This window comes from Procambarus clarkii, chromosome 10 (genome assembly GCF_040958095.1).
Source record: "Procambarus clarkii isolate CNS0578487 chromosome 10, FALCON_Pclarkii_2.0, whole genome shotgun sequence".
NCBI classification, from domain to species: Eukaryota; Metazoa; Arthropoda; class Malacostraca; order Decapoda; family Cambaridae; genus Procambarus; species Procambarus clarkii.
In genome coordinates this window covers 53,347,201-53,361,637 of record NC_091159.1, presented here as the reverse complement: position 1 = coordinate 53,361,637, position 14,437 = coordinate 53,347,201, and the positions used below count along the sequence as shown (strand labels likewise).

Here is a 14,437-nt window from a genome sequence, read left to right as displayed (position 1 = left end):
TGAATGTTTTATATCCAAATATATTCCATTTGCCTCGCTGGAAGTGTTCAAAGTCATGAGAACCAGAGAATAAAACTGCCAGAGTAAACGTCAGAAGGACAGTAGGCTACGTCACTGGTTCTTATCCAGTCCCATGTCACCTGTTCCTATCTACAAGGAAAGATGTGGTTGGTTAAAGAAAATGGTTACACAACACCCTGAGCAGCATCCAAAAGAGGGAGAGGGGGGGGGGAGACGTGAGTTAAATAGGAAAGATGTTGAATGTGTGTTTACCTTTGTTATAACCATATTTACAAAGATGCAAAGGAAACGCAATTTTACAATCACACAAAAGGGGGGGGGGGGAAGCGCACCAGTGAATCCAGTATGGAGGGCACACTGGGGTAGAGGGGAGGAGAAACAAGAGAAGGAAGAGGGGGAGGAGAAACAAGAGAAGGAAGAGGGGAGGAGCAGGAAGTTAGAAGAGAGGGGGGCGGCGACCGATGAGGGGGGAGGGGGCTCGGCGACCAGAGAACACAAAAAGGGGTACAATAGGAGGGACAGCGAACAAAGTGGGCACACAAGGGGTACAATAGGAGGGACAGCGAACAAAGTGGGCACACAAGGGGTACAATAGGAGGGACAGCGAACAAAGTGAACACACAAGGGGCACAAGAGGGGAGGGGGCAGCGAGCAAAAGGCACACACAAGGGGAGCCGGGGAACTTACCGCCAGATCAGACTCTACCACTAGAGGAAGATAGAGGGTATGGAGCGTACGGAAGCACAGGTCTGTGATGGTCCCCACCAAACCCCTGTTGGAGTCTTGTTTCTTGACGAACATTGCCGACGATTTGTCCCCCGATCCAGTTCAAATGTCACCACTGCTGAGGTTGGAAGGAACGAGTGTTCGCCCAAGTGGTCAAAAGTAACCAACAGGTGACAATAACCACCTACTGGTTAGTAGGCGTCACAATAACCACCTACTGGTTAGTAGGCGTCACAATAACCACCTACTGGTTAGTAGGCGTCACAATAACCACCTACTGGTTAGTAGGCGTCACAATAACCACCTACTGGTTAGTAGGCGTCACAATAACAACCTACTGGTTAGTAGGCGTCACAATAACCACCTACTGGTTAGTAGGCGTCACAATAACCACCTACTGGTTAGTAGGCGTCACAATAACCACCTACTGGTTAGTAGGCGTCACAATAACCACCTACTGGTTAGTAGGCGTCACAATAACCACCTACTGGTTAGTAGGCGTCACAATAACCAGTAGGTTCAACGGCGCAGGAAGCCCACTGGAGCAACCACAAAAGTTTCACCACTAAAGTTCAGGAAGAAATATGCTAGTACTGAAGCAGAAGAGAGCGCTCCACCACTGGATCAACAGCAGCACAGGAACGCTTTCACACACCGACTTGCCCAACACAATATCCTAAGAACACTAGCCCCACCTACACCATTGTGCCACTCACACCACTGTCTCCTACATGACCTCGGCAGCTCTTGAGTCAATACAACGAAGACGGCACTAACCTACAGTCACGTTTACGTTGGAAATCTTTGCATAATGGCTGTTATTGTCTAAGGGAGGATCATCCATGAGTTGCTTCTTCCTCTTCGATTTGCATCACCAAGCGACAAGGCTGTATTGACTAACTTGCGCCGAAGTTGCATGCAAGCCATTAAAGTTCCTAGAGTTAACATCACCCTGGAAATTATTTTACAGGTAGAATGTTGTTGGAACGAGTTAAGAATGGCATCGTGTACCCACAAGGACTATGAGCGGGGCGGAGAGCCAGCAAAGCCAAGCAAGGTGGTGGTGGAGGACAACAATGTCAACACCATCTTGTCGAGTCATTTTAAGAGCTGCAAGACGCTTGCTGAAGCCTACTCATGCTAAAATTCTTGTAAATGCCGTCTTATGCGAAAGACAGCAAGGTCTTATAGTCAACTACCACAAACAAGAACATCGCTTTTGACCACAGCCATCAAATATAAATTAGCCCCAGGATTCTAAAAAATGCAATAGGCGGTCCTGATAATTTTCTAAATCTTCAACTACCGTCTTAAAATGACGTACATTCAAATATTATATAAACCAGCATTACCTTGCAATCATAATACGACTGTCATGACTAAAAGCAATACTAGCTGTCGCCAAGTCACGACCCCCCCCCCCCCAACAGGTGCTTGCACAAACAATACCGCCATACTCCCCCCCCCCCCCTACACACACTACCATACGCAAGCACAGACAATAAGTACCTACTCACCCCACCCCCCCTTCCCGCCACAAGCAAGCAATGTGCCTCCCCCACCAACTATCCACTCACAATCATACAAAATTCCTCTATCTCAAGTACAAGTAGCTTCCCTTCCCCTCAAAATTTCCGTAAATATCACCTGCGCTAACTTTATAAAAGGCTCCATTATACAGCAAATGTGCCTCTATTAAATATCTTCTGATCATTCAATAGTTTTCAATAATTTGACCTTGTAGTCTGCTCATCTGATTGTTTAGTTTCAGGGTAGTTATGCAGAAGTGACGGCATCTAGATAACTGCGATGGCGAGGGGTGTTGTGGTGGTGGTTAGTGGGGAGGGTGGTTAAGTGGAGGTGGTGGTTAGTGGGGATGGTGGTTAAGTGGAGGTGGTGGTTAGTGGGGATGGTGGTTAAGTGGAGGTGGTGGTGGTTAGTGGGGATGGTGGTTAAGTGGAGGTGGTGGTGGTTAGTGGGGATGGTGGTTAAGTGGAGGTGGTGGTGGTTAGTGGGGATGGGGTAGGGTGCGGTTGTGGGGGTTGGGAGAGTTCGGGGGGTGGCGGTGGGTGAGGTGATAGGAGGGACTTCAATGCCCACCAACACCCGTTCCTTGGTAAAATTTTCGCCAGAATTAGTTACGTCGGAAAATCAAACAAAAATACAATTGATAAAATCTAGATTGACAAAATATTGAGGTCCCGGATGACGGAGAATATCGGACTGAAATACCCAAACATTAAGTTGGAGAGTTGTCAAAAGTTAGTAAATATAAGGTTATCATTTGTGAGCCGATCATTGTTATCGAATATTTAAGCGGCACATTAAAAGTAGATCCCACATTCGCCCCAGAATGTGGGTCTTTATTATACAGTTCGCATTGTCAGAGTTTGATCTTATTCTAGTTTTAGCCAATGCCTATTTGCACTTTAACTGTAATGTGTAAATAATATTACAGGTTTTAATATCATTTATAACCAGAGATAGCAGGCATAAGCGAGTCAAAACATCACCATTGACCAGCTTGGATATATCAATTTGGTGAAGATACCAAGTGTCAGGTTAGGCTTTATTTATGATTTGTAAATATAAACATGTACGATATGTTTATGTGACTTATGACGATACACGTTGTAATAATATGTCAGGTGTGCTTTAATTTACTTGCTGTATGTCACTGTAGTAGAAATATGATTTAAGTGCACACCTTAAAGATCATTTAAGTTTTTATTCTGTATCAAGATATTATAATGTCATTCCTTTTAAGTGCAAATTAAAATTCTTACCCCTAGATTGATCGATTTACTGCAATTTTTAAAATACTGTATACAAGTGCCTTAATTAGAGTACATTGCAGAGACCAATATAAATATTTACCAATTTGAGAAGTGAGAATACACACTAAATTAATGGGATGACTACTAGCCCATTAGGTCCCTAGTGCTGGTTTATTGTGTAAATGACCGGTCTGTTGAGCAATTAGTTATCCCAAATTATTTCAGTTATTTGCGTGGCGATACCCTCAAGGCTAGCGCTACAGGTTCTGATTGTCTCGGATAAAAATTAACAATCTATTTCAGACATTTTGGAAAAAAGTGTTTAGTGACCTGAACATTTATCCCACTTTAAGCCATCCCAGAAAGTGAAACTGGATGTCCTGGTGTAGAGGTAATTTTTGCTTTGTAATGCGCCATTTGAAGAGCATCTACTCTTGGAAATCTTGGCAAGTTCCAGCAGGGAATGAGGGATCAGCAGAGTTGTAATATACATACGAACTGCTGCAACTAAATGCCTTTAGTATATACAAAGTCATTGACTACGAAGTTAATATCGTTACAGTTAAATAATTTGATGTGTTCAGTTCCAGCATTACAAAAAGTTAAAAGTTCAGGATCGAATCTAAATTATGCAACAAAATGATTTAATACTCTCGGCCTCTACATAAATTTAGCTGTACTGTACCTACACTTGCCAGTCTCAATAGGCATAGTTGCTATTCTACCTTCAAGGCGTATACATTGATACATTGATACATGTATAATAAAATATTATACCCTAGACATTTAAGGTTTCATCATCACCATTGCCCAGGGGGCGGAGGGGACCGGTCGGCAGAGCGGACAGCACACTGGGCTTATGATCCTGTGGTCCTGGGTTCGATCCCAGGCGCCGGCGAGAAACATTGGGCAGAGTTTCATTCACCCTATGCCCCTGTTACCTAGCAGTAAAATAGGTACCTGGGTGTTAGTCAGCTGTCACGGGCTGCTTCCTGGGGGTGGAGGCCTGGTCGAGGACCGGGCCGCGGGGACACTAAAAAGCCCCGAAATCATCTCAAGATAACCTCAAGATTGCCCACAGTGATAGTAGTGAAAGGAGCAAAGAAGCCAACTACATCCAACTTGTAAATTTACCAACACAAATAATCTCTACTTTGCGACTATCGTACATTAATGTATGTTTCAAATACAATATTCTCAACTATGTTTACCAAAGCTATACAACATTACCTAACCCAAGTGCGGCGTCCTACGCAAGGTAAACCTGTACCACGAGAATATTAAATAAAAAAAACCTTGTGTATCATATTTTACTTATTACATAGTTTAATACAATGTCGTGACTTGGGATCTTCACAAATAATCTTCCACAAAATCCTTATACAATCTGTCTTTAAATTGTCCACAGTCCCGTGCTGATATACACGACTACTACACCCAAACTATACAAATTGAGGAACAAATGCACAAGGGCCGTGACGAGGATTCAAACCTTCGTCCGAGAGCATCCCAGACACTGCCTTAATCGACCGAGCTACGACATGGTAAAAGAATTGCAACCATAGATCTTCTGGTTGCAATTCTTTTACCATGTCATAGCTCAGTCGATTAAGGCAGCGTCTGGGATGCTCTCAGACGCAGGTTCGAATCCTCGTCACGGCCCTTGTGAATTTGTTCATTTGATGCATCACGCTATTGTGATTCAGCCCGTCCTCCAAACAAAGATCCAAAAGTGATTCCATGCACCCGCCAAACCCCCTGTTTATGAATGAAAAGCGGTTTACACACGACTCAACTGCTGACGTTCGAACATATCCGGAACAAGTGCTTCACTGACGAATTTGTTCGAATCACAACGCTATAAATGCTTCACCCACGTACTACAAATACAAATAATCGCCAACAGAACCTAAACACCTGACCTAACCTAACCTATGCTATGCCTATATATACATAAGTCAATTATAATATTAATTTATACTTGAGAAAATTCCCGTTTTGAATGAACAGCATGTTAAAATTTATGAATGCGTCTGTGGGGTCCACCGCTGGATGTAATGGACTTGAGTCGAGGACGGGTTGTGTGATTTCTGTGTGTATACAAATTGATTTATATACACTGAATATATAACGCACTATTATAGTAGCGCTTACAAAATACCTTGCTAGATTAAAGACAATTCCTAGCCCCATATATAAATACTTATTTTCAGAGAACTCTATAGTGAAATTGGCAAATGGAAAAACTTGTGCAAAAGTGTAATGAAAAGATTCCTGAAATGGATTAAGACTAATTTTAAGACCCTGCACACGATTCAACAGCTTAAGGAAAGTTTTAGAAGACATTCCGAGTGTAACGTTTCTGCTGCTCAGACACTGAGCAGTGTCTGCTCAGACACTGAGCAGCAGAAACAGTGCAAGACATTCCAGATGTAGTAGTGTAGAGAAGTCGAGTCCTGTGCCACGAACCTACCCACATCCATTTCATCACATACAAACAACGGTGATGGATGAAATTCTAGGAATTGTTGATTTAAGTTTAAATACAGTAAACAAATTTAAATAATTCTAATATTTAAGTTTCAGCATACTTAATGTCTGTTTACATGGAGTAACTTCAGAATCTGTGACCTGAAGGATTGTTTCAATAACATTTTAATTTAAATAAAGTTGATGCAGCATGGTTAGTAAAGCTCAAATAAATTGGCCAAGGCATTTTGGACCCAAAAAATTGCACTGCATCTAGTGAAATTCGTTCGACCCTTGCAAACCAAGTTGTACAAGTATATAAATTCGAAATTTCACAAGTCTAAAAACTGTAAACTCGTGTAGGCAAGTTTTCACACTTAACTCTTCAGCCAGTCCTTTTAAAGAAAGGCTAAAGTCTCATTCCATGTACCTGCCAAACCCCCGCGGATCTCAACTGATGACGTTCGAACACTTTTTCGAACAAGTGCTCCGCTGACGACTTTTGTTTGATCGAACCACAACGCTGTCAGCCCATCCTCCAAAGACTCACAAGTGATTAAGTGCACTCGCCAAACCCCCCTATTTATGAATGAAAAGCTTTACACACGACTCGACTGATTACGTTCGAACACTTCCGGAAGAAGTGCTTCACTGACGTATTTTGTATGAACCACAACGCTGTAAATGCTTCACCCACGTACTTCAAACATAAATAATCGCCAACAGAACTTAAACACCTAACCTAGCCTAGCCTATCCTAACCTTACCTAACCTAACCTAACCTAGCCTAACCTAACCTAGCCTAACCTAACCTAACCTAGCCTAACCTAACCTAGCCTATGCTTAACTATACATACAATATTTATATATAATAATTTATGTGTGAGAATAGTAATTTTTAATACAGTGTTAAAATTGACGAATGCGTCTGATGAGGACGACCGCTGCTTTAACTAGCCTAGAGTGAGGACGAGTTTAAAGTACAGTACTAAAGAAATGACTAAAGAAATATTAGAGGCTTATAGGCATAATATCCATTAAATACATAAAATCAAAGCCTTCAGAGACTTTGAAGGAATAATGCTATTAGCCAAATGATGCATAAAGCCTATAATACTTTAAATAAATACTGCGCTTTCATAAAGATTATCGATAAATAAATTTACAGATGTCTGCTCATTTATTTAAAGATTTATATCGTTTCTACGCAATATATACGCAAAGAATGATGTGATAAGGAGGCGATTGTAATGTCAACTTCAAAATGGGTGCAAGTGCGCGTGTGTAAAAACTGAGGACATTGTGCCATAACATCTTGAGGTTATCTTGAGATGATTTCGGGGCTTTAGTGTCCCCGCGGCCCGGTCCTCGACCAGGCCTCCACCTCCAGGAACCAGCCCGTGACAGCTGACTAACACCCAGGTACCTATTTTACTGCTAGGTAAAAGGGGCATAGGGTGAAAGAAACTGCCCATTGTTCCTCGCCGGCGCCCGGGATCAAACCCGGGACCACAGGATCACAAGTCCAGTGCGCTGTCCGCTCGGCCAACCTGCTCCCAAGTGTGCAAATTATGAATCATATCGATAGCGATTTAACGTATAATGAAGCAAAGGGAAGGGAACTATCAGGAGAAGCGCCAAGCCATTTCGACTATATAGCACTTGGAAGGGGTCAGGATAAGGATTTGTGATGGGACTGGGGGAAGGAATCCTTGCCCCTTGCACCGACCCCCTGGACGGTCGAGGCAAGGGGCAAGGATTTTTTTGCAAAAACTAATTTTGTTGCTTGTCAATTTACAGTGGAAAATTGTTGTATTCCTTTATCCAACAATATTTCCTTTGATAATTACTAATACCTAACGTGTGTGTTCAATGCTATACAAGAAACAACGGCGGGTTTCTCAAAATAAAATTAGAGACAATATTCTCAAAATATTTAGGGCAAATCAATTTTCAACTTAGAAACCTTATACAAATTTAATAAGTATCAAAACAAACATTTCAAAATGTTTTAACTATGTCGCCAATAAAGAAAGATTAATAGCAAAAGATTAACAACAGTTTTACGCTTAACTACGCCTGTCGTCCAAACTGCTCAACTTGGGAAGTAGGTCAGTTTGCTAATATAACTAAATCACCGAGAAGTACAAAACTTTGGCTCGTGTAATCAACATCAGAGAAATCTGTTTAAATTGAAAATTCTGAATTATCTTATAACACGAAAAAAATGAAGGCAATATATTTTTCCCAACAAAGGCTTTAAAATTATATGAAAATTAATAGCAAAAAATATTCTTTAATCAAGCAGTACACACACCAGCTTTTCTACTAATACAGCAACTAAAATTAACACCGTTTATGCATTTCATAAACATTATTAATGAAGTTTTCAAATCTACTTAGTGTTTGTAGGTACTACAATAAGCCTCGCATTGGTTTCCATTAACAAAACAACCTAGTCTGCATCTACTGGTCTGGTGACGTTTAAATTGTTGTGTATGATATAGGCGAGAGAGACGCTGGCCTCAGGGCCGGAAACAACAACATGCATCAACAATAAGGGTGGTTATCTTGAGGTTATCTTGAGGGTGAGGGGATTGCCCAAGATAGCTCCGTGAGCGGGTCGCAGAAGGCTGGTGCAGTGCCTCCACCACATTTGATACACAAGAGTAACCACACTAACGTGACTATCAATGATAAAATCCGTAGAAGTGTGCGCCTGAGGAACACCCAACACACGGGTTCGAATCCTCATCACGGCTCCTACGGATTTTCTCGCATTTTGTTAAATTATTATGCACCCATAGACGTGTGCTTTAAGGGGTTACATACGGAGGCACATAATAGGCTCAGGAACTAAACCCCAAACAAGAGTGAGGTAAAAGTAAAATAAATAGGAGCTGCCTAGTATGGCCCAATAGGCCTTCTGCAGTTACCTTTGTTCTTATGTACTCTGCTAATTTTATTTGTGGGGTACGAACCGCGGTTCTTGAGTCCCACCTCTCGACCCTCACTCGACTGGAGTATAGATTCCAGCGCCTATTGAACTGTCATGTAGCCATGTATGGATTTTATCTCCACTTAACTTTTTAGCGAATTCCTCTTACTATGTAGCTAATGATGTCTGGTTGATGTGAGCTTTGGGAAAGTTTGTGTCTAGGAATATTTACTAGAGATTAGCTCCAGCACTTTAGTGTCGCCGCTGAACCCGGTGTACAGATGTACGAGTTGTCATATATCCATTTATTTTGTTCACTATTCTGACACTAAAAACCATAATAAATAACGTGTGATATCAAGTAGAGTTCTGTCCGATTTGAAATTTCCCCCTATCATTCACCCTCCTCCTCACAGCACAAAGGTTCATAACTTTGCTCTTTATCGTTAGCTAGTGTGGTTAACCAGCGCGGGGGAGGAAGTGTTAGTAAGTGGGTGTTAAGTGTTCAGATTGGAGAGTCACGGCTAAGATAAGTGCAGTATGGGTGTTGAGGAAAGACACTGGCTAAAGTGGAAACGAATCCCACAGAATGGTAGGACGAGCCGACTCCTGTCAGCAGGCTGAGAGTTTTCCCATCCCATAGCTCATAGTAAGCTTTGCCCAATAGTTCCCCCCGAATAAAATCATCTAGTCGTTAACAACCAGGTACCAAATCACTGCAGGACGAACAAAGGCGTACAGTTAAGGACTGGCGCCTAGTCAATCCTCCCCGGCCAGGATACGAGCCTAGTCTAAAACGCTCACTTAGTGCGAGTAGTGTTATCGCTGCAGCACAAGAGACAGCCTACTTCAAAATATACCATTATGCATCATTTTAATCAAATGGTTTGGACGGTGCGCTAGAGCAGGCGATGGGGGCCGTCGAGCCTGGCCTCGGGCCGGGCTTGGGGAGTAGAAGAACTCCCAGAACCCCATCAACCAGGAAACATGGAAATGGTACACATGGGGGTGAAAGGATGGTGTGAAGGAGCCGGGGCTCGCAACTTCCTCTCTTCAACCACCTCCACCCCCCACAAGGAGGCGGTGACCTTCACAAGGTGAGCTACTCAACTTGTACCGTTTCCGGGACAGGTCACCACGGGGGAGAAATAACAGTTTGGAACGAACTGGGAAGTGACACGAACAGGGGGGGGGGGAGGGGGAGGGATTTGCTGGAAAACAATGACTGTACAATATATATATCGCGTACGGTTGTTTTCCCTATGTATGCCTAATTCCCAGTATGTTACTATGTTATATAAATGTGCGTGTAACTGTGAGGGTTCAACCCCTTGGTCCACCACACAGGCTACCGATTTTGAATTAATGCACTAACATAAGAACATAAGAACAAAGGTAACTGCAGAAGGCCTATTGGCCCATACGAGGCAGCTCCTATCTATAACCACCCAATCACACTCGTATACATGTCCAACCTGCGCTTGAAACAATCGTTACCCTCCACCTCCACGTTACGCGGCAATTGGTTCCACAAATCAACAACCCTGTTACCGAACCACTTGTGCATATATTATATACAGAATCTAACATTATAAGCATCATACATGTTGATAATTTCCATAATATTACATGTTTATAGACCGTCAACTTCAAGAAGAAATAAAGTATCAACTGACGGCAGATCTTTACGGACAAGCCCGGGCACAGGGCAGTAAGTCACTATCTGTCTCGTGGATCACTTGATGCAGGACTCCCTTACTGTTCAGGTAAATAGGATTTCATAGTACGGTTGGCTTGGTTCCACTCGCAATCTAGAATCCCGGGTTCGATTCCCAGGCGGGACAAAAATGATTGGGCAAGTTTCATTTTACCTAATCCCCCCCCCCCCGGTCCCATCCCAAATCTTTATCCTGATCCCTTCCAAGGGCCATAGAATTTTATTGGCTTTGCGCTTTTCCCCGATAATTCCCTCCCCTCACCTAATACCTCGGTTCACCTGGCAGTAAACAGGTACAAGTACCCGAGAGTTTAGTCAACTAGTGTTGGGTTGCAGCCTAGGGAGGGTCAGTAGGTCGACCTTGTGGGGACCTCGACATAAGCTTAAAGTATATAATATATATACACGTGCTTCCTGTTCCCTACCAAGTATTATTATTAAGTAGTTTATTTTGTATCCACCTTGTATATAAATACCTTTGTTCTATTCATTTGACCACAGCTAACGTACATTTATAGGGAAATAAAAGGGGGGGGGCCTAATTGAGTACTACACTATGAAAGCTGTGTCAAGGGGTTCAGGCAGCGTACTCACGACCCTACGAACAGTTGCTGCTACTGCTGCTGTTACAGATTCAGCTACTCGGAACAAGTTCCAAGTAGCACGGGCTATGGTGAGCCCGTAAGAACAGTTGCTCTGGAAAGCATCTTTTTTATATATTATCGCGAAACTACGATTTAATGGTTCGTTTTCATAACAAATATTTACCGATTTTATCCTGCTTAATTATGTTAGGTCTGGTGGTAGCTCTCAAATGGAGCGACTCTCCCTGATACTTTTGCCAAAGGCCTTAAGCAACCCCCCCCCCCCAATTAATATACTGGCCGACTTGCCATGTTAATCTCCAATCAAACTTAGCTTTAGAATGCCACCATTTTACATGTTCATCCTGGGTCAGATTACGTCAACGAGCTCTATGCTAACCTGGGCTTTGCGCTGTTCCGACAGGTCTAGTCGCTAATTTACAAGCACATTTAACCTAATTTAAAAACGGTGATCCATTCTGAGCAATGGAATGTCTCACATAGGCCAACTTTCTTCCCTAAAAGTCAAAATATTTTGGTCATCAACTTTAATGTTAGGAGATGGGTTTCCGGCCGACTAGCGCGCATGTTTGCAAAGAAGAGTTTTCGTAACCATGATTAAGCTTTAAGTCGTTTTAAAAGTCGTGGAAAAAACCGGCGCACAGTCTTCAGTGAATATCTGTCGCCCTGATGTTGCATGAATACTAAACATTTGCTCCTTGATAGAATGCCAATTATCGATAGAATGATAGATAGAATGATAGTGATAGAATGCACACAGTCTCCGTGGTGTAGTGGTAAGACACTCGCCTGGCGTTCCGTGAGCGCTATGTCATGGGTTCGTATCCTGGCCGGGGAGGATTTACTGGGCGCAATTCCTTAACTGTAGCCTCTATTTAACGCAACAGTAAAATGTGTACTTGGATGAAAAAACGATTCTTCGCGGCAGGGGATCGTATTCCAGGGACCATAGGATTAAGGACTTGCCCGAAACGCTACGCGTACTAGTGGCTGTACAAGAATGTAACAACTCTTGTATATATCTCAAAAAAAATTATATACTAGATAATACCATGGTATTTCCCCCTGCATTTACTGGCTTAGTGAAGAATGTCTTAAAAACGTCTGTACAAGACACGAGAAAGTTATTCCCAGAGTAAACGAGCAGCTTACACATGCAAAGTGCTGGAGATGCGCACAGGTAAACCCGAATTAACAATTACAATTGTTGAATTGTAGTTAAATCGACTGCATTCAATTATGAATTGAATGCAGTCGAGGAAATACCTTCTTAAACGAATAAATGTTGCTATATACTGTAAGAGTAACGAGAATAGATGCAATTCAGGTCTGTTAGTATTTTTAAAGTTCAGTTTTAAACCTATTTAATTTTTTTAAAACAAAATATACAAGTATAATTATATTTTCACTTATTTTCAACATGGCAGTGCGTGAAGACGTTATAATCTAACTTTAAAATGTCAAAAACATGGCGATATGAAAACCATGCATTTACACCTGTAGTTAAAATTAAAAGTACACTCTTAGCCATAAAACCACTAAAGCTGGAGAGAAATCAAAGTGCTCGAGATTAACTTCAATTCTTTGTTAATTACTGTACAACTTTGTCTACTACATTGTTACTAGAAACCTCTACGCGGCCACAACAACGACATGGATCAGATCACCGACTACTGTCCCTCTCCCTACACCTGACACGTGATAACTATACACACCAGTTCAAAAGTGAAAAAGATTAATATATTAAAGTCATCAGGCCGCTCGGTAGCAAGCGAGCCTGGCGTTGCCGCTGTTATTCTCTGTTGCACAGTTGCTATCAAGATGTGTGTGCTTGCATGTGACCGTGGAGTGTTCCTGCTGTACTCTACGGGTTTCCGTCTTGTAAGAGGTGGGACACCAAGGCCACTGTGCGTCACCTGGCCAGGATACATATTTCCTACAAAATCACAATCACAAAACGTACGAGGCACAAACCACTTGCCATACACAACCATGGCATCTCTCCAACACCGCACAAGCATAAAGGAATCTTAAGTAAACTTGCGATATTTCACTTATTTCTTACGAATGTTAATATTTCACTTCACTTCTTATAAGCAAATCACTTTGATTATATAAATACAATTTCAGAGCAATGAACACTTTTTTTCTATCACAACATATATGCAACATTTCAGCGCTGCTCAAGACACAAGATGAAGGAAGTAGAGATTTTCTTGGGATTACCCAGAGCCTTTATTGGCCAGCTGATCGCTCAACCATCTTACTACACACTCCGTAACTCCACGCAAACACCCGCACTCCCCAAGAAATCTTCGGGGGCATTGCACATCTTCATCAATAGTTCATATCTAATTCATAAAATGAGAATAAATGGCGTGTGTACTCACCAAAGTGACCTCATACTCGAGGTTCTGCGCCCCGTCAGTATCCTCCGCCGCCATGCTTTCAAGACTGATCCGCCGTCGGAGTTCCCTCAGCGATGCTGTCGACGATGTTGACGACATCCGCTCCAACTGCGGTTTGGACTGACGTACGATCTCTCTGAACATTTCCGACATGATGAAAATATTTATATATACTACTAATAATAATTACGATCTTATTAAAGTAATAATAACAATAATAATTCAACTTTGAGGAAACTTGTCTGGTGTTCCAATAATATACGCGAGTCTTGAGGCGCGCGGGAGATTTAAATTTCTTAAGACGTGTCAAAGACAATGTTTCACCGCCGCTGACTACTCCAAAAATTTTATTATTATGAGGGGTTATTGGCCAAAATATTGTGAGGGGATGTGATGCGTGTTGCACCAGCAGAGCAAGCTGCTCCCCCTACACTTGCCACTGTCAAACTGGGCGTATTGTACTCGTGTGGAGAGAGTTTATTTAGGCTAGTGTTGGCCTGCGGACACTGTCCCACCTTGAGTGGCCAAACCGTTCGTTCGCGTCTCATATTCCTTCGCTTTCCCCTATACATTCTATATGTCAATAGCTTGGTGAAAATATGCGAACGAATATGAAGGGTATTTCCATGCGAGAGGACGGTGCTGTATAGTATTTGGTATGCTATAGCCCATGCACTCAATACATGCTCAGAACGCTAGTGGCGCTCATTAATGTTTATTCAAATGAAAGTACACGTCTGTGAGTCCATCAAACGCTGCAGGAACTATTAATCAGA

General features: G+C 42.3%; 1 protein-coding gene across 7 annotated transcripts in view; it reads right to left on the bottom strand.

Annotated features, from left to right (window-relative positions):
• The window catches only part of LOC123774930 (chloride channel protein 2), a 276,107-nt gene extending 262,278 nt beyond the window's left edge, over positions 1 to 13,829 (bottom strand). For 3 of the 7 annotated variants that reach the window (XM_069322064.1, XM_069322066.1, XM_069322067.1), the window contains exon 1: positions 13,644 to 13,829. In XM_069322064.1, coding sequence (XP_069178165.1) covers positions 13,644 to 13,814 — 171 coding nt within the window. In that variant the 5' untranslated portion in view covers positions 13,815 to 13,829. Of the gene's footprint in view, positions 1 to 708; positions 838 to 12,968; positions 13,263 to 13,643 lie in introns of those variants that run through there. The other 4 variants (XM_069322062.1, XM_069322063.1, XM_069322061.1 and 1 more) reach the window with 3 other exon arrangements.
• Between the last annotated feature and the right edge of the window lie 608 nt (positions 13,830 to 14,437).